Source organism: Fringilla coelebs (assembly GCF_963513975.1).
Source record: "Fringilla coelebs genome assembly, chromosome: 17".
NCBI lineage: Eukaryota > Metazoa > Chordata > Aves > Passeriformes > Fringillidae > Fringilla > Fringilla coelebs.
In genome coordinates, this window is record NC_140043.1 from 8,800,438 (window position 1) to 8,826,543 (window position 26,106).

A 26,106-nucleotide genomic window follows, 5' to 3' on the forward strand; every position below is an offset into this window, starting at 1 on the left:
CCAAGGAATTGTGTTTCCTCCCTGATGAGTTCAGCTAACTGAGAAAAAGAAAATATAATGGAAATACAACACAATGAAGTTTAGATGTGTGAAAAATCAATACACAATAATAATGTCTTACAAAATAAGATCTTTTTTGTGGCTACACAGCATATTCAGGATCCCAACACAAAAATTACTGTCCAAAATTGAAGAGAAAATGGCAACTCTTTCGAAGCAGAAACAACATGGAGCCCTTTAGCAAAAATAGTTTATTGCACAAAACTTTTAAAGGAATCCCTATGCACATAATTTTTATAATCAACATGCTTTGTATGATCATAAACATTAATTGTACATAGTGTAACTCCTCCAGCCCCTGGGTTATCCATTCTTCAAGAACATGGAATTATTAACTTCTATCTTCACAAATACAGCCTAAGCAGACATTACTGAATGTCATACATGAAATAGAACCATTTCATTTACAATATCCAGAACATCTTTCCCTCCCCTAGAAATCTGTGCATCTGTATTGGAAATGAGGCTGCCCAAGATCCAAGTGTTGCTCATTAGTAGGAGGCAGAGTGATCAGATGACAGTTGATGAACATTAGTAATTCCTCTGGACAGCAATTGTTTTCACAGGAAAATACTTAAAGGCTCTGATCACAGCAACTCACATGCAACTATCCCACTTTCCCCACAAAGTTAATAAAATGTACATCACAAGCTTCTGCATCACCAGGAGTGAATTTGTCATCTTTAAGGTAAATTTATACTGGTAATACCACCTGTCCCCAGCACACCTTTGATGTTGTCACAGCTAACACTAAAATAGCTGTGCCTCTGCAGTTCTCTCCCCTAAGGAGGAAAATATAATCCATGACAATATGAACAGTAGAACATTCATCCTGGATATTACTTTACACATATCCCATAGATTTCTGCTAGGATAATGCCTGAATAAACACAATGGGATCAAATCCTCCTGCTGCATGAGTGGATAGGGGGCTCAGCTGATCCCAATACACTGCACAAATATTTCCAAGAAATCTGGAAGACAACAGAATGGAGCATTATGCAATATTCAGCAATGCCAGAGACTCAGTAACATTTTATTCTATTGTAGGGTTTGCTGGTCTTTGTTGTGATATTTATTTTAAATGCACAGTTATTCAAGAGCCCTCAAAAACTCAACAGCATGTGAAAAAATAATGCTGCACCATTTACCAGCTTTCAGCACTGGGGGAACATTCTCACATTGCAGTGACATTTCTCCTTCATTAACTAGATTTGGTTTAGTACGTAGCAACCACTGAAGAAACAGAAAATACATTCTATTGCAGTGCTTGAAAAAGTAAAATAAAATTTTAAGAGATTATTCTTCAGATTCTCCTGATTATTTGGCAGTGCTGTGACAGGCAGAGGGGAGACAATTTTCGTTCCTACAGCTAAGTTATTTTATTGCCTAGACAGCAGAGACCCAAAGCTTTGCAGACTGAGCATGCTCAGCCTCAGGGTGAGGCTTTTTAATAAAGCAGCAACTATTTCTCTCGGTCATGAAAATATAGCTGATGAGCTCCAAAGAAGTGGCCTTGCCTGTATCACACACTGCATGCTCCTTCTAGAAGACCTCCCAGTGACTTCTGTAACTTGACTTGGTACCTCACCAGATTGAGACCCACTAAATCTCCCTGTCCTTCATTTAAGTAAATGATATGGTGTTTGTAGAAAAAGCACATGGTGACTGTAACAGGACAATACCCAGAGTCTGGGTACTGCCAGCAGCAGTTGGGCCAATGCAGGAATCTGATCCACAACAGCTCCCTCATCCTTGGAAAGGGAAACACACATCTAAGGCTACTTGGTTGTGCAAGCTCAGATGTCTTCAGGAGCTAGTGAGAAACTGCAGCAGGAGGCAGAATGGACACAAAAAGGAGAGCTGACATTCAGAACAACTTCAAAAGTTTCTAAGAATTCTGGCTTCTTTAATACCAGATAAAACCTTTATCCATACAACCACTGCTGAACTAACAGATTAGAACATAGTGGATTCTGAACTGTAGGCAATGTATTTAATAAAGTGAACAGCAACATTAATGCTGCACAAGTAGTAGTTTAAATCCTGGACGTTTGGTAGTTTTCTTGTACTGAATATATTATTCATTACAGTTTATTTTCTTTCTTTAACAATACTGTGGTTTGGTTTTTTTCTTCTTTGAACTTAATATATAGGCAACTTCAAGAACATGACAAGAGCAAGATAATCAGTACCATTTACTCTACAAAGCAGACTGCAACAGTGTGCAGACATGTCTTAAGCTAGTTTGTAAAACTTTTGATTTTGAATTGTTTGGTAAATCCACCTGATGGGCATCTAATGCCGCATCAATGCATTTCTTCCTTTACCACCTGCAAAACCTTGACTGTCAGCATCACTTGACTTTGATCCCAATAAAATCTAAGTTAAAATCCAGTAGCTGCAGGACATGAAATCATTGAGTAAAAACATTTATAGTGCAAAGTGTTCAACTGGACTAGAGCTTGAAGTGGTAGCTATGAGAAATCAGACTTTGGATCAATATAGATGGGTTTGGGAGTTTTGGTTTTTTATTTTTCGCCTTACTGCTAAACAAAATGCAATATCCTTCCCTATCCTCTGCAACAACCAAACCCAAAAACAGTGACAGCCTATTTGGAAAACTACATGAACTAGAATTTTTTTTTCCAGCCTTTTAACCCACTTGTACTTCATAGGGTTTTGTTGGTTTTTTTTTTTGTGAAAACCAAACTACAATGGATATAACTGAACTTGTTTTAAGGACAAAAATATTCTAGTACATGAGTAACCACTAAATCTTCCAAATACCCCAACACTGAATTTTAGAGTGAGGAGAGGGCTGGCTTGTCACTGCACTATGAGCCACATGGGGCAACGGGACCAAAGATGAAGGAAACTAAAGTGAGCTGCCTTAAAAATAACTTAGTCAAGGTGCTCTGCAGAGGGACTGCCACAGTACCAACACTTCCATTCACTTTGGACACCTTGGAATAGAGGGTGAAAAAGTAGAGGGAGTGTGTGGGAGAAGATAAAGCTATTAAAAATAATAATTTTATAGGCATTATAATTATGTCTTTTAAAGTAAAAATAATTACATTTCTAAAAGCTCTGGCTTTAGGGGCTGATTTCCCTAAGCCATTTGTACAGTAAGTCAAAGAAAAGCAAACTTAAACATAACATTAAAACAATGACAGTAATAAAACCCCTCATTGTAGCCTTAACTTACAGTATATAAGCATATTAAACCAGATCTTCAAAGTCAGAAAATTATGATTTTTTTCTTATGTATATATATATATATATTTTACACACATACTTTCAAATGGGTGTCTACTTCAAAACTTGAAATAAAAAGGTGCAAAGTATTTGTGCAGTGAAGCAAAGCTCACTACTGGCCTGTGACTGTAAGAGAAAAACATCAGCAAATGTGCCAGGCAAATCTGCCAAAGATACCAACTGCTCTGTGTTGCTTGTCTTTACAGTCTTGTTTCTTCAGCTATAGGTCAGAGGTCATCTTCAAAACTGGAAATGGTTTACATTAACTTATTTTCCTTCAAATACAGATATCTATAACTTGCATTTCAAAAATAAGAGATTATAGGAGGGACAAGAGAATACTCAGCATATCCAGTTCTCAACCACTGCTAATGGCTGAACATGAGAACTTATTTTTCTCTGTAGTTTGGCTACAATCCAAGATGAGGGAAAAAAATACATCCTACTCCCACAAATTAAAAAAAAACAAAAACAAGAAAACCTAGATGTTACATAATTAACAGTAATTCCTTAACAAACTCATCCAGATTGAACAATTACATACTTGAAACTTGCTCCTCCTGACCTCATTTTAAATCTTCATCTCAATCTCTTACTAAACCCTCAAATGAGCTAGATTCACAACTTGGCAGTACTCAACATGACAGAATTGTTTCAAACCCTTAGAATAGCACATTCTGCATTTACTATTCCATCAGTTTCTCAAATCAGTGCCCTTTGCTTCTATAGGCAAAAGCACAACTCTGAACACCATTTAAAAAAATGAAATAAATAATTTTTATAAAGATTTGTTTATATACTTAAAGCAATAGGAAGAAAGACAACTGATAAGGAGGTTATAGTGTCAAAGCTTCCTTGTCACTAACACTACAATTCTCTTTCTTTTCATCTGCAGTAGGAGTCTCCTGCTGGTCTGATGCAGTTGTAGGACTTGTAGAAGTAAGGTCCATTAGCTTGCCCTCAATCTGAGTCCATGAAGACATTGATTCATGTACTGTGATGGTGTGTTCCTCCATCTGGCGCTGAAGGCTGTCCATTTCTTGCCTTTGGATGTATTGAGAACAAAAAAAGCCAAAATTAGCAAGCAGAAAACTGACTGCTAAAGGCAAGACCAAAAAATTACTTTTCTAATTCTTGATACCTACTCCAAGGCTACCTAAGATATAGCTGTATACTAGAGAGAGAAATCCATAAGCAGCTTAGGAACTGTCTTAAGAGCAAAACAAATACAATGTGCTTAATTAAAAAATATGAATAGCTGGTTTTGATTTTTTTTCTGCTGTGTACAATTCTGGATGGAAATTTTGTTTAGTTTATTGTAAAGTCTTCTTTCACTATGGCAGTGAGCATATAAGCAAGCACTTACAAAGAATATCCTACTGTCCTAAATATAGTCCCAATAAATAATTAATTTTACAAATCCTTTTTTCCTCATGGTGACAGCTGGTTTCCTGAAAACATTTTTGAGATTCCTTACTATGGTTTAAAACAACAGGCCATACTTTAGCTGCCGGAGACAGCTGTTCAGGTTCTTTAGAGGCTCCTTGCTCACAGCTGTTGGTTTCAGCAGTTCTTCCAGCAAGGCAGCAGGCACTGGACAATCAGGAATCTTGACTGGAGTCACTGGATTGGAAGAGTTATTCTCGCCTTTCAGTTCTTTCCTCTGGTTAAAGGAAAAAAAGGAGTCAGAAACACAATTTTATTTCATCAATATAATTTTTCCCACCTAGAAAGAGTCTCACATCACACTACTGGTGCACATCTGCACTAAGGAGCAGGAATCACAGGCACATTCATGTTAGGTTATTTAAGAGCATTAGCAGAGAACTTTCCTGTACTTTACGAAAATTATTCTTTCTATTTAAATACCTTCTTCATCTTGCCATGCTTCAGGTCCAACTTCAGCTGCTGGTTTTGCTGCAGCAGTGACTTCATGCTGTTCTTCAGTTCAGTCACTTTAGCCTGCAGCATAAACTTATCCTTCTGAGTCACTGACAGGTCTTCCCTCACCATCTCTAACTCAGTCTTGATGTTCTAAATGGGAAGAGAATCAATGTGATGTAGAGAAACAGCATAAAAATTCCAGCCAACTCATGTTTTTATAATCTTTTCAGTTTCCAGAGGAAACTAGAAGAAAAAAACAACCCACAACACTGTATGAAACTGTCTGCTGTTTGGAACAAATTTGCCAGATTTGGCAAATGGCAGAAAATCAGAGGTTAGGTTAAAAGAAAAGTCAGTAGCCTATTTTAATGGCATAGAGGTTGAAGAACTACAAAGGTAACAGCACAGTCAAAATACAAATTCAGAAAAAATTGTAATATGCTTTTAAAAAATAAAAATATAGTTTTAATTATTCCCCTACAGCAATCAAAATTTCCATCCATCAGAACTGGCCCGATTAAATACCTGCAAGACAACTTGTATCCCTTCTAACTCCTTGTGGCTGCGTTGTTCAGTCATGTCCAGCTGCTGCTTAAGTGTTTCAATTTCTCTTTCTTTTCGTTCTACTTCCCACTTCAGGTCTTCCACCTACCAGGGAAAAAAAAAAGATAATTGGAATTATCTACAGGTACAATCAACCACAAAATCCTAAATATTTATGTCTCATGAAAACCTTCTTAAGAAAACCTAGCAAAACCTTATTAAACATGCTGAATTAAAGACAAAATCATACAATGCAACAGAAATACAGATAAACACAGTAAGTGTTCACTTTTTACCTCTTGGCTTACTAGAGGCTGTTCACCAAGTTTGTCGGCCAGGTTTTTCTGCAGAACTTGGAGCTGAGATGTGGCTTCTGCCAGCTCTTGCTGGAACTGAGATACCTCCTGGGAATGTTTTTCATCCTCTATCCTGCACAGCAAGATTAACAGACACAGCAGTTACTCAATCTGTTCTTTAAAACACGAACTTCACTGGGTTAGCCAGTTAACTATAAATGACATGACTGTGCATGGAACCTGGTTAATCACAGCTTTGACTGAGGGCTTTGCCAACACATTCATAGAGCAAGAGTTAAATCACAAGAAGATTTTATGAAAGATATGTCTAAATATTAAATATTGAAAAAAATTTATGAAATTCTTGAGCACCAGTAATAGTCCAATTACAAACAACAGATTACACAGCAAAAAAAATAAAACCCTGTCAGCAATTTTGCTTTGCTTCTGGAGGAACAGACTTAAGCCTATATCCATTTTCATCTAGGTCTGTAATTTCTTATAATTTAAGAGAAAATTTTATATATGAGCAAACTGAATTTTAATACAATGTGGAACATAGAGAACTGATTTGATTTTTCACTATGTAGTTCCTCAGGGACGTAAAAGAGAAGAATAACAGTCTATATATAAAATGTTAATCCTTTCTAGCAATGTGAAATTGTAGAAGTGTATGGTGAAAGTGAAAAAAAAGCAGTTAGTGAAGCCTAAAAACAGTGTACCTCAGGTCTAACTGAATTATAAAGAGAGAAAAATGCAGGTATTTGCTCAGAGTCCAAACAAGCATCCATGGTCAGGTTCTGCTGAGGAACATTCACCATAATCCACCCCAAAGGGGCAAACCCAAAAATTCACTGATATATGGCTTTTTCAGAGGATTTGTTTTAATTACTGTTCTTTTTGAGACATTTACTTACTGCAGCTTGTCCACCTCAGCCTGCAGGGCCTGGACCAGCAGCTCTTTGGCCTGGAGCTCCTTCTTGATCTCACTGAGCTCCAGCATCGCTGCCCGGTGGTGTCGCCGGTTATGGGCTGCATCCGCTTTGGCTGCTGCTTCCTAACAAAAAGATGGACAAAAAGATGCAGATTTACTTTGTTTTTTCTCTGTGGGTGAATCAAAAAGGGAGCTTGACACAGGACAGAACAGAGGAGACATCAACTGATCTTTCAGCCACTAGCCATCCTGACAGACCCCCTTCAGGAAGCAGTATGTTACAAAGCATAGATTTCATTTCATGATACTTTTTAAATACTTTTAAATCACTTTGTAAGTAAATAAAAGATGAGCCATTACCTGCTTCTGAAGGTCTTTAACTTTTAACTTTTCCTTCTCTAGGGAAGCCTGTAAAGCTTGAATAAGTTGTTGCATTTGCTGATCCTCTTCCTCTTTCCGCTTTAGGACTGCCTGAACCTGTAACACATCACAAAAACAAATGCATGCTTTGTGTGGGCTCACTGGAAGCAGAGGAAATATAAACACAAGCCAATGCAGAGATTGCAGAAAAACTCTCTGTTGTTCACTGACCACTCTTTCTACACAGGACCTTCAACCTTACCAGTAGCTATGGTTAAAAGGTAGCCCATTGCCTATGTCTACATGAATGTACTGGAATGAAAAACTGTTTATCTCAATGAATTCATATGTAACACATAAGGATTTGGTATGTTCCAAATACCTACACTTTGCAAATATTGTAATGCAATTTTATTAATTTTTTTTTTAAAGAAAACTCTGTTTAGTGCCAAGTCCCACTTCTGCTCTCTTGTTCGACCCCCATATTGATGCTGTCACAACACACAGGGGACCCAGAGCTGGAGAAAATACAGCAACTTTGTATCACATGAGCCAATTCTCTTCTGAAGTTTGTACATCAAAAAGTGAAATACCTGTAGATTCAGTTGTACCAAGTCTGCCTCTCTTTTCGCTAATGCTGTCTCGAGGATATTATTGTGTTCCCGCAAAGCAGCGTTGGACTGGCTGAGACCTGTGAGCTTTCCACGTTCATGTTCCAGTTCAAGGGCCAACTTCTTATTCATTTCTTCTAAACGTTTTATCTTCTTCCTGAAGCCTCTAGATTCCTGAAGCTATAGTCAAAGAAAAACACAAATCAAACGAACATAACCAAACAGCTTCGCGCTACTATGATAAAAAATTGTGAGTTAAACTCATTAAATGTGTTGTTTTTCTAGAGTGGGATTTCTTTTTTCTTTTCTTTATTTCTTTTTTAAATGAACATTAAAAAATAAGTTCACTTTGGTATTTTTTCCTGTTGGAAGACTAAAATGCTTGCTAGAAACAAGAATCCAGGAGTACTGTTCAGGTGCAGACCCAGAGCAGTTGATATATGTAATTTTTTTGTGCCAATCTACAACTGAACCCTCAGCGTCACTGGGGACCCATGACTCCCAGCAGTTCCAAAAGCTAATGGTTTATGTATCCTCACTGTCTCATGACCAGACACAGCTGATATCTAATACAGGAGCCACTCTTCTCTTTCATCCTCTTTCCCTATAGGACAGGACAATGACTCATGAAACCACAAAGAACCAGCACAAGGCAACAAAATTTGCAAGTACCACTGACGTGATTTTTCCTATCCATGATTCTGATTTTCTCCACCATTGGAATAAAATTTTGGTACTAAAATTTTTCCCTGTTTTGCATGCACTTTTTACTGTCATATGCCCATCTACCAAGCAAATTCAAGCAATCACCTCATCCTCAAGTTCTAGCACTTTCTCTCTGTATTCTTCAAGCTCCTGGCCGGTCAGTGAAATCACTTCTTGCAACTCTTTTTCCAGCATCAACTTACTGCTGCTCACAGCTCGCAGTTCTGTCTTCAGAGCTTGGATCTTCTCCTAAAGACAAGGAGGTCACATGTGATTAGTGCATCACCCACCTTCAGGAGTCACTTCTGCTTTGGTTAAAAACCCTGCTTCTCTAGCAAATATGAAACAAGGTGCTAGTGTTTAATTTAAAGGTCTTGCTCAGAGTTTTCCACCTCTGTATCCAGTTACTGCTGCAGGTGTATTTGATATCTTGCTCCATTGGTTCAAGAAATTGGAGCTTCCCTTAGTAAATTAATTTTCTTGTTACAGGTCTAACATATATAAATAAGCTATGGCTATCTTGAAAAACTTTTAGCTGTCAATGAGAAAATAGCAGTAAGAGCTAGAATCTTGGAAAACTTTTAGATACTAACCCTTAAAAAAAAATCAAACAATTCCAGCAAAAAACCAACCAACAATAAAAATTTCATCAGTAAATCTAGCTTGCCAAATCACTTCTCTCAAACATAGTTAAAGAAGTTCTCAGTGCTCAGAACCCTGACACCATGCTCTTATCTAGCTTTATTTTCCAAGTATTTTCATGATTTCAGGGTGAAACAGTATTTCAAGACTTATAGCTCTGTCTTTGTACAATGTCAAAGGACATCTGCATACCTGAGCAATCTGGTCATTCCCGCCATCAGTAATTTGTGCTTTTAGTTTGCTCAGCTCTGCCTCAGCAGATTCCTTGGCAGTAAGAGATTCCTGCAGCCTCCGACTGAGAATGCTGACTGCATTCTCATAGGCTTTGTGTTTTGCTTTCATCTCTTTCTGAGCACTCGTCAGATCTGACCCGAGACGCTTCATTTTCTGTTTCTGCTCTGTAATGGCCCTGGTGTGAAAGGAAAAGAAAACACCAGGTAAAAACAAAAGCTGCTTGACAAATAGTACTACAAGATTTTTCACATGACCCAACGAAACCCAGCATCTGAAAGCCAAATATGAAAACCAAATGCTGTAGTTCTTTTGTCTGTGCTAGAAGAACACTTACTTTTTTGCTTCTTCTTGCATTTGTTCTACTTGTTGTTTTAATGCCTGATTTGCCTCAGCAAGAGATTCCATTTGTTCCTTATCAAACTGCAAAGACTTAACAGGAAGGAAAAGAAGAGTGTAAGAACAAAAGCATGTTTGCTGTGTATGTTTGATTATAAAAGAAAAATCATGAAATTTCAAAATTACTTCCATCTCTAAATATTCCAGTCCTCCATATTCTCTTTCCCTTTTATTTCCTCTTTAACTCTTTCCTTTGAGGCCACCACTGTTAACACATATGAAGAGTGTTTGGATCTTGTTCTCAGATGGAGTTCACTCTAGGACCAAGGAAACTGCTTCCACATCACTCTTCTACCACTCCTATAGTGCTTCTCCCCAGTTACTTACACGAGATGTTAGTGAGCACTCATGCATTTACAGAATTTTGGTAGGTATGTGTTGAACCTCTAGACTATTTTAAATATATAACCAAGAACATTAACTTGCAGGTGGTCATTCTGTTTCTTTACAAAGGTACCAGAAACAGCAGTGTATCCTGGATGCAACACTCTCCACAGCCTTACACCTTCCATACCTGCAGGCGTGTTTCCATATCATCTCGTTCTTTCTGCACTGACTGGAGGTGATTTTCTAATTCCACCATCTGCTGGTGAACCTGAGATACTTCCTTCTGTAGTTTTGAATGCTCAGATTCCAGTGACTGTTTCTCAATTTGGATTTTCAGCAGCTCTTGTTTTATCTCCTTCAGCTCCGAGTCCAGCCGCTTCTTTGTAGCTTTCAGCTCACTGATGAGCTGGTCCTTGGAACTCGCATCTCTTCGATAAGCTTCCACCATGACCTTGCACACAAGAGGAAAATGTCACCTCTGTTTCAGCTTTGCAAATTTCTGACTAATTTACTAGAAAGTATTTACTGATATTCTTTTAGTTTGAGGAGGTGGGGGTGTCATACAAACCAGCACCAGCTTCTGTAAGATATTTACTCTGGTTCAAAGGCTCAGATATCAAATAACAGTTCATATTAGCAGTTTATTAAATTAAATACCTCAGTGTTCTCTGCAGTAAGGGACACTCTTCTTCACATTCTTTGTGGAAACTGCATTATGTGCCACTTTTAAAAACCAAACTAATTGTAAAAAATTAACCATCCTACACACACAATTAGTAACTTTTGCCACGAGAAGAGAGCTTAACTATGACTGACAGTTCAAAAAGTCTTCCCAAACTTAAAAATAACCAGCTAAAACAAACTTTGACATTAGGTTAATAAGCAATCAAGCAGCAAATTAATGGTGCCACCTTATAAATAATGTGCAACACTAATGACATATCCATTTCAAATTATTGTTTCAAAACTGTGTAAATTCAGAATAAAATTTGCAGTAAAGCAGTTATTTACCATCGAATTACGGAAGCAACTGTTATTTTTCAAAGCTGCAAGGAAATGACAACACTTGAAGATTTACATGAGTGCTTTTGCAAAAGCAAACCTAACCAACAAATCAAAGACAGATTTTCTATGGTGGATCACTTGGCAAAGGCCGAAGCCCTATCAGAGCATGCATTTGTTGGTGGATCAGCTTTCACATCAGTTACAGATAGAAATTCAACTGAAAGTTACACATTTTCTGTATTTTAATGTCACAAAGTTCTGTGATACTAAAAATAGATTTAAATATCCCCAAAACCTTCCCAGAAGTACATGCCTTCACTGTAAAAAAAAGTGTATTCCTTGGGTTTATGTATCTGAAATTTCTTTGGTTTTACTTACCTTCTCCTTCAGGAACTGTTCCTTCACTTTTTGAAGCTGTTTTTTGAGGCTGGCATTTTCTTGTTGCAGATTTTCCACCTGCCAGAGGGGAAAAAAGCAAACATTGCTTTATGTGCCAAATGTCATATTATACCTGATTTCTTTGGTGAGCTTATTTGTCTGATTTGTAACAATTGCCTAATCTAACAAGGATCCTGTTTCTGACTAAGCGTCTCAGTGGTTAGATAACACAACATTTTATACAGAAATACACTCACCATGTCACCACACTATGAACCAAAGTACTGCATAAGAAAGATGTTTGGCCCACAGTGCCACAGAAAAGAGCACGCTACAAAATTACTACCCAAACTGTGACCTGTACTCCAAATTATTGTGTTTTAAAACTGGTAAGATTTCAGAAAGATCATTACCTGGCTTGACTTGACTGCCATTTCTTGCTTCAGCTGCTCCAAGATTTGTGATGTTACCTCTGTACCTTCTCCAAGGCGTGCTGCCCCTTCATCAAGTTGCTCTTTACTTGCTTTTGCTGTCTGCAGAGCCACCTCCAACACAATCTTCTCGTTCTGCAAATACTGGATTGTGTCATCTTTAGAAGCAGCATCACTCTGGAGCTCTTCTAGGCTGGCCTTCAGTTCATCATACTGTGTTTGCAGGTCATCCAGGGACTGCTCTTTGGTGTGCAGTGTCTCCTGGGTTAGAGTCAATTGCTTCATCAGGTCGAGGTGTTCTTGCTGCAAGGATTCAAGCTGCAGATCTCGCTGATGCAAAGTCAACTTGACCTGACAGGAAATATTTTAAAATTAAATTAATATAAAACAAAGGTTATCTTTGCAAAAGCACTTTAGTCAAAATCAAGTATTATAATTAATATTTCAGCCTGTAGGAGAAAATAGCAGAAGGTGAAAATATTTTTAACTTTCCAAGGCCCCTTGTATTTGCTCTGTTAATTGTATCGACTGCCTTGAGCAGCATCTGTTAGCTTACAGGCTAAGTAATGACCAGAATGACAAATCTAAAATATTCATAATATTCATTGTATTCAAAAGTTTTACTTGTTTTACTTGAAAAATGTGTCCACAGCAAATTCAGGTAAATTCAGCATTATTAATAATACCATATCATTACATGGAATATAGTACTGAGCTATCACATAACTCATGTCACTGCAGCCCTTGAGATGCTGCCTGCAGAAGGTTACAAGGTTAAAGCAGGGCTCTGTAAGTGTAAATGTATGTAATGATATCCTGACTACCTAACAACTTTGAACATGGATCTGTGGTTTTTGTCTATGCTTACAATAATCATATACTGAATTCACTAAAAAAAAAACAGGAACTGGCAAGACAGTAGTGATGAAATTTTTAAAAAGTATTATTACTGACATGGTCGGAAAAAAGACCTTTTCACCTGGAACAGAATGACTTCAGTAAGCACTTCATTTTTGCAGCAATCTTTCAGGTTTCAAAAAGAAGTTTAGAGGTCAGTATCAATTTACTACTGCTTTTTCTGCCAAATCAGTATTTCCCTTGGAATTCCTGGGAAGTTGATTAACAACAGTCTACCTGTTCCAATTCTTGCTCCAATGTCGCTGCAGAATCAGCCATTTTCTGGAGCTGTTCTTTCTCATCCTCAAATTCCTCTAGTTTTCTCTGCAAGTCTTCTTCCACCATGGTTTTAGCTTCCTGGATCTGCATGAAGGCAGCTTCCTGATCTAACATGTCAGCCTGCATAGAAAAAGCATGGAATCAACTACTACACTTTCAGTGGAGGGGAAGGAGTGGGAAAAAAATAGGAAAAGAGAAAAATAAGTTATCAAGAAAATTTGTAGAGAAAAAACACAAAAATAATTCTGATGTCTGCCTTACACACCTGTATGCCTTTACAGAAATCACTCATTCCTATACTTAAAACACCTTAGAATAATAGTGAATGTCTTGCATACTTGTGACAATCTGAATTCCAATTAAATAACACCTTGTCCTTTCTCTGTTGATGAGCAAGACATGAAGAAAAAGAATCTTTATTAAAATTAAGCTGTCTGGGAAAATTCTAAACCAGAAGGGACTCCCTGGATGCTGTAGCTACTCAGGAAACAGTCCTGTCATTTATACAAGCTGTCAGTACCACTGCAGATGGGTGCTTCCACTAACCTGCTGCTGCACTCTCCTTTGAGACTCAGAAGCAGGAACGTCACTGAAAATCAAGGGATTTTAAGGCTCTAAGAGCTTTGGAAGTCACTGTACTGCACTTCAGATTTTACCCAACTTTTCTTATTGGAGGGAAGGAAGGACAAACCTGGTTACCGAGCAATTTCGCACACTTAAAAATCACATTACTGATTTAGATTAACTTCCAATTAAGTTTTCTCTTGAACAAGTTCATGGATGGGCAAAGGACAACATTTAAATTTGCCTTCAAAGTTCAATTAAAAACAAATACCAGAACTGAAAATGCAAGTATCACCTTTGAATGAGAAATATATGGTCTTGTTCCCTCTTATTGGTCATAATGCCACGCAAATTTATTTGCTCTGAAATATTTACTGCTTTATAATGCAGGATTTGAACCAATTGGTGAGAATTCTATGTTACTTTGCCAGAATAACCTTGATTTTTCAAAATATAAATACACAACCTAGCCAGATCATAACTCATGAAAACCCTTTACAACCATACCTCAATATTTTGTAGTTGTGCTGCAATACGTTCCTTTTCTTTAATGGACCTGTGCTGGGTTTCAGTCAGCTGCTGAGACAGGGCCACATTCTCTAGTTTGAGATGTTCCAACATCCCTGCTTGAGTCATTTGCCCAGCCTAAAGGAAGGAAAAAAAATCACAGATAATGCCAACAGAATTTAAGAGTTTCAGGAAAAAAAACCAAACAAAAAAACAACAACATGTTGAAACTGTGTGTGCCTTATTTCAGCTACTACTTTCATAAAGTTGCACTGCAACTGAACTGCACTGGTGCAGTCAGGCCAGTGTAGAAGGCCACTAGGTTGTGTTGTGGATAAAACTGACAAAAACCAGATTCTCAGTTCTCCCATATGCCATAAATCACAATACCTGTATATTGGCCATCTCACTCTGCAGCCTGACACGGGCCTCCTGTGCCAGGACCAGCTGCTGCTGGTACCACTGCCTCACATTTTGGAGAGATGTGATTTCTGTTTCAGATGCCTTCAGCTTGTTGGTCAGTGTGGTCCGTTCCAGCTGCACCTTCTGAAGCTGGGTCTGCAAGGAAGCCAACTGCTGTCGCAGGTCATGAACTAGAAAAACAAAAATAAAGAGCTTGAACTAACACACCCCATTGTGCTATTTTGATGCACCCTTTTTCAAGGATTACTGCTGTATTTGTAATTTTATCTATTTTTCCTTAATTGTTGAACAAAAGCACATATGCCTAATTATAGATAGATTGGCTTTTCCTGCCAAAGTGCTAGAATCCAAAGTATCAGGTCATAAGCAGAATAAAATTAAACTAAATGAATCACTTCTGTAAGCATTCACAGTTCCTTAGAGGCAGAAAATATGAACTAACTGAAAATCAGGAAGTAGGTGACCTGGCACATAGAGTCATCATTACAAATCAGCATTTGTATAATTTTCCAAAAAAACAACTAGGCCCCTGTCTGGACTAAATATTTATGCCTCCCTCTCCAGGCTGGCAGTGGCAGCTTGCAAACTGTGACACTTCTGTGACACAAAATCAAAACCAAACATCTAGAATTGAGACCATTTTATTAGTATTATATCAAATAAACACAAGCTTAAATTTCTTCTTCTTCTTAGACTTCAGAATCAAGTTGAAATAAAATGACTTATGGAACAACAAATTTTAAAGACTAGCATTTTCATCATCCCACCTGTACTGTCTCTGGTGAGAACATTTTTTTGCATATCTTCAACCTTCTGCAGGAGTCTCTGGTACTGCTCCTCTGCTAACTGCAAATCATTGTTTGAAGAAGCCAAACTGGCATTCTTTGCTTCCAAGGCATTTTGCAGGTCAGCCATTGCTCGTTCCAGATCCCAGCAAGACTGCTTTAATGTGGCCACTTCTGAGCTCAGGGATTCCTGCTTCTGCTGGCTGTTTTGGCTGTGTTCCATCTGTGCCTGAAGCTTCATGTTCAAAGCTGCAAGTTGGGCTTGTAGCTCAGTCTTCTCTTTGAGAGCCTGAATGTGTCCAGAAAATCAAAATGCAGGAGTCTCATGAGAAAATATATTAGTGGCTGACTAAAAAAGATGCCCAGCAAAGTGGCTTTGATAAGGCAAAGACCAAAGGAGGTGCCTCATGCTCTGGAGCTGAGATACCCCATCTCTCTGTCCTTATCTCAACCCATGAGCCTTTCATTGCTGTTTCTTCTCTTCCCTGGCCAGCTGAGAAGGAGAGGGACTGAGCAGCTTTGGTGGACACCTGGCATCCAGCCAAGGTCAGCCCACCATGGCATTTTTGTAAGGTACCTCATTCAATAATGTTTTTACAAAACACAATTCCACAAGTAATGAGCAAGAGGTTCTTGAAAATTAATTAAAATCTCATTTTGATTTGCTGAATACAGAATTCCAAATTATTTTTCTACCTGATTAGCTTCTAGTGAGAGCGCTTCTAGTTGCCCTTCAAGTCTCATCTTCTCCTTCATAACCTGCAGCATCTCATCATGAGTTCCTGCGATAGAGCTTTCCATAGAAACACTGGAGAGAGAGAGACAGCACAAGCAGAGTTACAGGGATGGAATACAACACTTGTCTAGTTGAAGAAAAGTGACTCTGAAATTAAGAGGCACTCAGAATCCATGTGGATTAGACTGTAGGACATTTTTCTGATTTATGATAGATCCAGAACACAGTGTAATAACCTCTGTTAAAAAGAGAAAGAAATTATATTCATGTTAAGGTTTTATACTTTAGTCTCCTGTACTTGCAGCAACCAGAATCTAGTGCGGCACCATATATTTGTTATTTTTCAGAACTGCAATCATTGACTTCATCATATTCTGTATTTACAGATCCCATTTTAACCAGACAACTGGACATGATGCAATCACAAAACCTTTACAATTGTTCTCATAACTGTCTGCTTTAATGTGCCTGAGAAATGCCATCAGCTGCTGCAAAAGAAGGAATAACAGGTATTTGGCATAAGGAATTCTTTATGCTGATTCCTTGCTGTACAGCCAAGGCATCTGGAGAAAAAGATCTTTTCTCATTACCATAAGAAATAAATCTAAGCCAGAATAATCATTAACAACTGATTGTACACCTCAACATATCTGGGCATAACACTTCATTCCAATAATGTTGGGGGAAGTAATTTCAAAAGTAGGACATATAAAATATGCATCTGCAGACAACTGATAAAAAGCACACATTGTTAAGGGCTTCATCAGTTATGCACTTGCTTTCTGAATCAGTTTAATACCTGTCATATACACATAAGCTTGGGAAACTAAATCTCATTCTCAAAGGACTGAAGAGGATAAGATATCTAGGACACGACTCTTGGCATTTCTTAACTATGTGAGGTCTGAAAGGTACATGGATAGGTTAGGAAAAAAACAATACTAAATATCAATGGGACAGTCAAGTCTATACTTTCAGACTTTGTAGACAAAGGCTCATGAGTGATTCAGTGAATGAAGTCCTTCTATACAGACAGAAACAACTGCTTGCAGTACATTTAACACAGCCAGCGGCAAAAATACCTTTCTCTAAAGATACACTTAGTAAATAGGTACTCAAGTGAAATGACCTCTCAGATTCTTTTAGAATTCGTTAAGCTACTAACAGACTCAATAACTGTGTAAGTTAAAATTAGATCTAAAGTTAGTAGGAGAGAAAAGTAATAGACGGCCTATTCCAAGAAAATATCATTAACTAACAACAGATATCCTTACCTGCTAGAAATACTGTCTCTCCTGCTCCGTACCTCTCCATTAACTTCTTGCTCTTGGGCCTGGTGCTCCACTGCTGCAGCCTGCAGCACCTCACTGATGGAAGGAAACTGCCCCATTGCTTCAGGATGTATCTTCTGGCCATTGATTGTATATGGAGTGTCCTGTTTGCCTTCTCTATTCTGCAAACTGCTATACAGCCCTTTCCCTGACACACTGCTGTAGGTAGAGCTGTCACTCTCATTTCCATCCAGCCTCATTCCCACTTCACTCCCATCAATCTCTGAAATGCTGTCTCCTGCCAAGGAGGAATTCTCTACTCGATCATCCATGTCAGAGGGCAGACTGATCTCAGACACAACTGATGTTGGGCCACTTCTGCTTTGCATCAGAGCCCCCCCAGGTAAGTCAGTAGCCACAGAATTCCCAGTAGCATTTCGAGCATCTGAATCTTCAGTTCTGTAGTCAGCCAAGGACCGGATCTTGCTGGCCTTAGATTTTGAGCTTCTTCTTTCTTTTGAGGATGCTGGAAGTCCCAGGCTACCCAGCTTTGGCCCCCTGGGGACGCTGGTCCGCAAAAAGGAATATTCTTTAGTCATTGCTACAGTGCTGGCTCTTGGCAGGATTTCTGGATTTAACATCAGCTCAGGATCCAGGGTGCTGGAGGGACGGGTTTTGGATGTAGACTGACTCGACTAAAAGAAGCAGAGTCAACAATAAATTCCAGAATGTTAATTCTGAAATAGCATCAAAGACTTATTTTGCTGTAACTTAAGATATAAAGCTCTACACTTTTACACAGATATTAAACATATGTCCTTTCATAAACAAGGTAAATTATACCAGCAATGAACCCTATCACACTTCAGTATATAGATGTTGAAAATGTTCACATGAGACTCCAAAAGATAACTGAAAAATATAGGCGAAATTAACATTTAGGTTGCTTTAAGTTTGGTGTCTGTTTTGTCCTCCCCTATTTTAAGTAGCACAAAATGGTACATTACTGATAACAGAATCAAATTTTGCCTGTCCAGACGACAAAACTGCTTTCTCTCATTTGAGAACACTACTGAATGTTTTAATTCAGGGAACAGAAATGGTAAGCTTTTCAAGCTTCTCAACAAAACACAATCTAGAAGATGTGTTGTGTGGTACTCACTCTTTCTTGGTGTCTCTTCACTCGATATTGTTTGAGCTGCTCTTCCAGACGCCTTCTTGCCTGAAGTCTGATTTGTTCTTCATTTTCCAGGGGCAGTGAAGACTCTACTGAGCCTGTAAGGGAAAGACATCTTCACAGTCAAACAGAAAACTCCAACACAGGTAAAAGGGATGCAAAAGGTAAAAGCTCCTTCTACCATCAGCAACATGCTTCATGCTTAAGCAAGGAACAAAAGGAAAGCCCACTGACATGCACCTCAAATGACCCTCTTCAGTTACATCCTTGTGTAAGCACTGATAAAGCCTGTGGACTTCCACTGCTCAGTTTGCAAATGCTACTGTTCCTCCACAGATGGAGGAGATGACAAGAGATTATACAGCAAGAAAAAAAATATTGTTGGCACTTAATCTCACCTGTCCTGCATTTCTGACAGGACTAAAATTATAAAACTAAGCAGGGCCTACACAGTCCACTCATTCCCTACAAGTAGTGGAAAATGGTTCCCTAGATATATTTTCTTACCTTTTATTAACTCACATTAAACTTTAACTCACATTAAACCTTTCCCGTAGTAAGACTTTTAGACACCTTAATATAAAGGCTTTGCCTTCTCCCCCCCACTTCGTTGCTCTTCTCTCCTTTCCTTTTTTTCTTATCTTAAAATCACCTGGTTCTGCTGTTCTTTTTTTTTAATGTCACCTGTTACTCCTAAAAATCAAGAAGATTAGAATAGCTTCAGCCCCAGAAAGCATGAATTCCCCTCCAGTGAAGAGCCAGTTTTAAATGGTAAGGCACGTGCCTTAGCTGTAGCAGAGGGTGGTTTACTGAAAGAAAATGAATTGCAGTTCTAAGTAAAAGTTTACTGCAAAAATGAAGTTTAGTTCAAGCTTAAATGATGTTACAGAAGTCCAGAGCCAGGCTCAGAGTAAAAAGCTTTATGCAGCAAGAGAAAGCAGGGGCACCATCATAAACAGATGCTTACACAATTCAGTTTCTTGCATGGGAAGACTTAGTTTGAGAGACTGCAAAGCTTCTTTTCTAAGAGCTATGCCCTCAGCACTAGTTCCCTGAGACTTCCTTAGGCTGTCATGGAAACCAGTCACACCTGGGGATGACTCTTCACCCTGCTCACTGCTGGTAGGATCAAAAGACCCAGGAGAGTCAAGGCAGAGCGACTCTGGCCCATTCTGGCAGGCATCCACTTTGCTGTTTATCTCCAGACTTCCTTCTTCATTTGGCACTTCATTGATGTTATTACTGGTAGCTGGAAAAGAAAGTTTTACTGAGCTGCAACTTCAAGCCACTTAATTAATCTTCACAGCTCCTCCCAAATACAATACCAGCACTACTGCCTTTACACTGTATGAACATAGAAACTGCTATTGACAGCAACTGGCAGGAGACATTTCCTAGTGGATTTTTGATTCTTTATTTTAAAAGACCAGAACAAGTACTTTTCATTTGCTGTACTTGTTGCCCTCAAGCAGGACCTTAAAAGTCATCATAAAACATATCTTCAAAACTTCACAGAGGTTTTTAAATCTTGTTATGTTTAGAAGCATGAAGAGTGTAAGGAACTCTGAGGGACAATCTACTACAAGTAAGCCTCAGCAGCTGCAGGCCTGTGCTGAATGATTCAGCTCTTTGATGTGCAGCTGGGCACTGGGGAGGAAGCATCCACCATCCCCATTTCCAGCCTGGCCCAAGCAGTTTCTCTATTTTAAACTGAGCTTTTGTTTTTTCAAATAGGGTATCTTCATCAAAAGCACAGTAGCAAAGCTCATATGTATCAAAATAACAAACCTACCAATTAAAATGCAATTCAAGAACCACTTCAACACCAATTTTATGCCCACTTACTAGTATTTTTCTTTTCCAGCAGGAAAAATGCATATTCAAAACCAGATAAATGTTTCACAGGTTTATAGTCTGGATTTCTCATTTCTATTTAACTTTGCTGGGCACTACTAACATTTATGAACCTGCTGTTGCAAAAAAAACCATGTATCTAACTTTAATTACTATACACTTCAAATGAACAGAGCACTGAAACAGCCACTGCCTTTCTGTTCATTCTCCCACCATGTTATCACTGAAGTAACTGCAACTCTCTAGAATAATATGCAATATTTATATTTTTTTTCCTAAAGATGGTGGAAAATATTTAACATTTATGATGACAAAGTATTTGCAAGTGCAAAAAATTAAGTTCCCACCTCTGCAGTGCATCTTCCCTCAAGCCAGCTCAGTGTGAACCAGCATAGAGGAAACTGAATGAGATAACTGAATTTGGGTAGAAATAAAAAGTTTTTAGACTCAGGATGCCAGAACCCACCAGCCCTAAGATTTGAATAAAATACTTTTGAGAATCTTATTTGTCATGCAGACAACATTTCAGGCCATTTAGCCTAAATCACTTCTCTGATTTAGATCATCATGTTGTCACAAGAACAGTTGCAGACATGATGGAAGAGGTGAGTTCAACAAGGATGTAAAGGTGGACAGAGGGAAAGACTGCTTTTTAATGACTAACATTTTAAAACTAAACTATTAGCAAAACTGAAGTTGAAATAGGTGTCAGTGCTAAGAATAGCCACAAGAAGCCAAAAATAACAAGACAGCTCATACATTCAGAAATATTGTTTCTGCCCATCTCAGAAACTGCATCAGGTTTATACTTGATTCACATTTTTTCTTCCCAGCAGTGAGTGGTAAACATATACCAAAGTGATGCTGGAGCAAAATTCTGGATGAATGGTTTTCTGGTGACTTCCTGAGGCAAGGAGACACAATCTAAACACTCCTTGAACTAAAGAAATTTAAAGGCAGTAGTGTCAATACAGCTGCAGTCTTTTTATAACAATGGGCAAGGAGATGCAATTAGAATAGAAACAGTATAAAGACACACTGTCTAATTCTAAGTCACAATTTGATTGTCCAACACAGGAGATGACAGGAACGTGTGATCTCCAGCCTCAGAAAAGAGGAATGAATCATCACGCTCTGCCACTCTGTATCAGGCAGAGTAAGAAAAGCAAATTAAGTGTCAGGGCCTCCTCCCTGCTGCCTGTGACAAGGTGACAAACCTGTGGTACCCAACCTCACTACGTCACCTCCTTTTACACAAGGAACCACTGTGGTTTGGTGTATCTAGGCAGCCACAATGTACACACCTCTCCACCCAGCCACCCCCACATCCTTATACACCAACATATCCTTGGACTCCTGCCAGGAAAACATGGAGATTTCAATTCAGGGCAGGGAAAACACTTTCACAATGAAAGCAGTTAAATACTGGAATGGGCAGGGAGGCTGATGAACCTCCCTCTATAGACACTTTCAGAATTCAATAGGATGAGGGCCTGAGCAACCTGATCTTGCTCCAGAACTAGGTGTGCTCAGTGCAGCAGGTTGAACTAGATAGCCTGCACAGCTCTCTTCCAACTCAAGTTTGATTCTATAATCTACTCAGATAATGGACTCTAAATAGTTTCTCATAAACAGCTGCATGATTATTTTATTATAGAGCTTGTCTGCACATAAAAGTTACTTAGAGATAAACTGGAGAGTACACGCCAGCATCTCTTTCATAAAGGGAAGCAGAGCCAGACATTTTGGGTTTTGCCTGAGTGATTTAATTTATTAGGAAGATTTCTTCTGCCAGAATAAAGTACTCCAGTCATAAGTTTACTCTGGAACAGTCATTTCAGATCTGCTCATTCTAGAGAGCTTCAGGTGTACACTCTTGGAAACATTATCTGAAGACAGACTGATACCCTGAACAATAAATACTCACCTGATAGCTGATAGTATTTAAGCTAATAGTTTTGTTTTGCTTCCAGAAGAACAAGTTCTACAGCTAAAAATACAGTTCTACATGCACACAGAGCTATAGATTTCACCAAACGTGCTTAAAACTGCTGTACAAAAACTTCACTTGAACAACAAGACAGATGATTATATAAAAGCCTGGGTAAGACTAGGAGATTATTTGGTGCATATTAAAGAACTTACTGTTAATTTCATCTGTAGTAACTAGCTGTGACTTGGCTTTACAATCTGAAAGTTCTTCAGAGCTGCTGGGAGCCCCATTACTGCTTCTGCTCTCCAAGTTAACATCCTGCTGGTCAGATGAGGAGTCCATGGTAAAAATGATCCAGATCCCTGGAAAGTTCTTCTTCTCAACAATTTGCCACCAAGTGAACTACCAAGTCCTGTTTCTCTCCATCAGCAAGGACAGCATCAAGGTGTCACACAAGAGCACAGTTGTGAGCTGTAGAGCTGCTGGTGTGCAGCAGGCAGCTGCTAACTCCACATCATGGAAACAGCTGGCAGCCAAAGTCGCAATCACCAAGGAGCTGCATCCTCTAAAAACAAAATGTAGTGAATTTACAAACATTTACTGGAGCTCTGAAAAGATGAGTTAAAAATAACGTAGTGCCCACAGAGAACCAGGACATGCAGTAACAACAGAGACAATGAAATACAACCAGGTATCCATCTCTGGGGATAAAAAGTGATCTCTTTATGCTCACTGTTTTAGTAGCACTGATACACTGCAGAAGGATGCAACAGATATTTAGCAAGACAGCTGATTTAGAATCCTTGTCCCTTTTAATGGAAAGATCTCTTTGGCCTCTGCTTTAAGAACAAAGACAGTAACAGAGTAGTATTCTCCTCTGTAAATTACAGTATATATATGTAAACATACCATATATTTAATTTAAATATATATTTTGTTAAAATGAAGTATGGAATTCAGATTTAACTTTTTAAAAATTAAATTACATCATTACTGTTTACTTGTCTGCAGAATAACAAGTGTGAATCACTGTACAGACTCTGAACTATTCATTACAGCACAAGCTGGCAGTCAGAACATGGCCTGGACTGCAGCTAAACATTGCCTTCTCCTGTGACCAGCCAAGAAAAGGCTTTCAAAACACAGTTTATGGAATTTGCAAATGATTCTTGAGGTATTTAGATCTAACTTCTGAATACCTAATCTAACCTCTGGGGGTTGGAGAATGTCAAATCAGGAATATTTTGACTGCATTTTTACATGAACACAAACATTATGAACAACATTCCTTCCATATCTCCAGGGAGCACTTGTGTAACTGCTACTGTGCCACACTGCCGTGGTCACCCTGCAACACCACCATCACCTCCAAAATTAAACTGAAACAGCAAACAGCTCAGGACACACAGGAAAACACGGTTATGTAGGTGATCCTTACAGAAGTGAGCTGTGAAGGAGCCAGAAACCTGCAGCACCTTTCCAAAAGGGAAACCTCCCCCAAACAAAAAAATTAATACCTTCACTGTGATTAGTTACTAATTTTTTAAGATTTTCAGTATAATAAAGCTGTCAATAAAACTCCTAGAACTGCCACGGTACAGCAAACAGATGCTGTGTGACAGGTTACCAAGTGGAATCACAGACAAAAGGCAAGCAAGATTTTGGCTCCTTACACCTTGGCAAAATCCAGCCAACACGAGATGGTTTGTTGTCCTTGTCATAAAATGCGTTTAAATGATCAAGGTGATGAAGAATGGCTTTCTCCTGCGCAACCCATTCACAGTATTAAACGGAAGAGTATTCTGGCCTCCGAGTGCTTTTGTATCCCTGTGCTGTGCACAAGCAGACACACACACATATAAATGTTGGCACGCCACGGGAACACAGCAATAAGCTCCTATGGAGAGAGCTATATCAAAGTGACCGATTTTGCTTCAAACACGAACAGTAAGAACGACAGCGGGTCCCGGTCACAGACCGGGAGGCACCGGCAGACACGGCCGCGGGGTCTCTGTGCCGGGCACGTTCCTGGGCGCCAGTAGAAGCAGCGGGAGGCCCGGGGCCGCAGCCCATGGGGCCGGGCCGAGCCGGGCCGGGCCGGGCCGAGCCGAGCCGAGCCGGGCCGGGCCGGGCGGTTCCCCGGTCCCCCGGGCAGCCCCGAGTGCCCCGCGGCCTGCAGCGGCCCCCGCGCCCCCGCCCCGAGCCGCCCCCGCCGCCCCCCATCCCGGCCAGCCCCCGCAGACCTGAGGCCGCCCGCCCGGCGCCGGCTCCTGCCCGAGACGTGGCGCTGCCTGCGCCGGGAAGGGGCGGGCGGGGCGGTGCAGCGCGGTTCTCGCTCCGCCGCCGGCCCGGCGCTGCCGCCGCTGCCGAGCGCGGCCCCGCGCGGGCCCCACGGTTCTGCCCCCGTGCGCCGCCGGCCGCGGCCCCCGCCGGGCACAGTCGCGGCCGAGGCTAGGGCGCTCCGAGGCGGCGGCGGGGCCGCCGGGCCCGTGGAGAAGCGGCGGCTTTTCCGGACGGACCCTTCCGGCAGCGCACGGAGGGGACGGAGGCGCGGAGGGGGAGCGGCTCTCGGGCCGGGCCGCCTCAGTGCCCGCCCCGGGCCGTGCCAGGGCTCTCTGAGGGGCGGGGGCCTGACCGGCTGCTCCGTCGGGACCCTGGGGCCGGCACGTACGTGCGTAAATTAAGTTGTGCATGAATTAAAAATTAAAATTTCTTTGTGAAGGTGATGCGCCCCTCGCAGCTTTGTCTATCTGCATCATTCCTGTTCGTACATTAGCGTTGCCTTTTACGGGGTCTGAGTCTGGAGAATCCCGTAACATGTGTGTAAATGTCAGGTTTTCAGCGTTCCCGATGGTCCTTTCCTCATAAATCAGTCCTTAGAGTTTCCAGCGTCTTCCTGGAGCCGGGCATCCCACAAGTCCTTTGGGGTATTGGGAGCTGGAGCATCGGAGCACATAATTTCATAATGAAAACTACTGCTAACGTCATACTGCCGCCCTTAATATAATTGCCAGGTAAACAGTGTTCGCTTTGCCAGATATTCCTCTGTTATCAGCCTTTCCAAACTATCCTTATTATGAGCATGAATCCTCTGAGCTGTTTATCTAGGAAGAGGGGAGGCTGTTCCACAAGTCCAGAGAGTTGATAAACCAAAGCACCAGCATGTTGTTTGAACTGCAAACCTGTTAACCGAGCTCCTGGATCCTGCCAGCGACTGGGTGTTTTCCTGCACACATTACACAGCCCTCTAGGCATTATTTGGAAGAGACCATTACTTTAGGAAGTCAGGAAGAGGACTGTTCTCAAGTGCAAATGCGTGGATGTAAGAGAGGCTCCCAGCGTGATGATCAGAGGTATCAGATAAGTGGATCTGGATTCACAGGACAGCCTCCTGCTGTTCTGCTGCCAGATGCTGGTATGAAGGGGCAATCCCAGGCTGTGTCTCAACACCACTACTGAAGTTTGACCTTGGCTGCATGCACGTTTGGCGCTGAGCTCATAAACCATATGTGGGATTTGAATGTGTGTGAAGGGGAGCTGAGTGAAGGAGGCTCTGCTGAGATGTGAGAGGAAACCCTGAGAATTGCGTGCATGAACAAGTGTTCCAAAGCTTTAG

At 40.2% G+C, this 26,106-nt stretch overlaps 1 protein-coding gene across 3 annotated transcripts; it reads right to left on the reverse strand.

Annotated features, from left to right (window-relative positions):
* Positions 1-232: 232 nt before the first annotated feature.
* On the reverse strand, positions 233-24,868 carry GOLGA3 (golgin A3). 3 transcript variants are annotated; one of them, XM_084217415.1, is made up of 24 exons: positions 24,734-24,868; positions 22,703-23,055; positions 19,794-19,952; positions 18,689-18,801; positions 17,530-18,221; positions 16,216-16,327; positions 15,502-15,808; positions 14,702-14,904; positions 14,312-14,449; positions 13,199-13,360; positions 12,047-12,415; positions 11,634-11,711; positions 10,438-10,701; positions 9,862-9,956; positions 9,486-9,702; positions 8,757-8,900; positions 7,929-8,126; positions 7,336-7,452; positions 6,959-7,098; positions 6,042-6,174; positions 5,728-5,850; positions 5,188-5,352; positions 4,821-4,981; positions 233-4,362 (listed from the first exon to the last, which is right to left on the reverse strand). In XM_084217415.1, the coding sequence occupies exons 2-24, from the start codon at positions 22,830-22,832 to the stop codon at positions 4,155-4,157; spliced, it is 4,428 nt and encodes a 1,475-aa protein (XP_084073541.1). In that variant the 5' UTR covers positions 22,833-23,055; positions 24,734-24,868; the 3' UTR covers positions 233-4,154. The 3 variants fall into 3 exon arrangements, with proteins under 3 accessions (XP_084073541.1, XP_084073540.1, XP_084073542.1); XM_084217414.1 differs by having other exon boundaries at positions 19,671-19,952; XM_084217416.1 differs by lacking the exon at positions 19,794-19,952.
* Positions 24,869-26,106: the final 1,238 nt, after the last annotated feature.

Excerpts from the sequence above, each read along its gene's own strand:
- GOLGA3 (XM_084217414.1), bottom strand. The coding sequence starts at position 22,832 with ATGGACTCCTCATCTGACCAGCAGGATGTTAACTTGGAGAGCAGAAGC. Across the intron at positions 14,905-15,501 it reads TCTCACCAGAGACAGTACAG|TTCATGACCTGCGACAGCAG; the intron begins GTGGGATGATGA and ends TTGTTTTTCTAG. Across the intron at positions 7,453-7,928 it reads TGGTACAACTGAATCTACAG|GTTCAGGCAGTCCTAAAGCG; the intron begins GTATTTCACTTT and ends GATGTGTTACAG.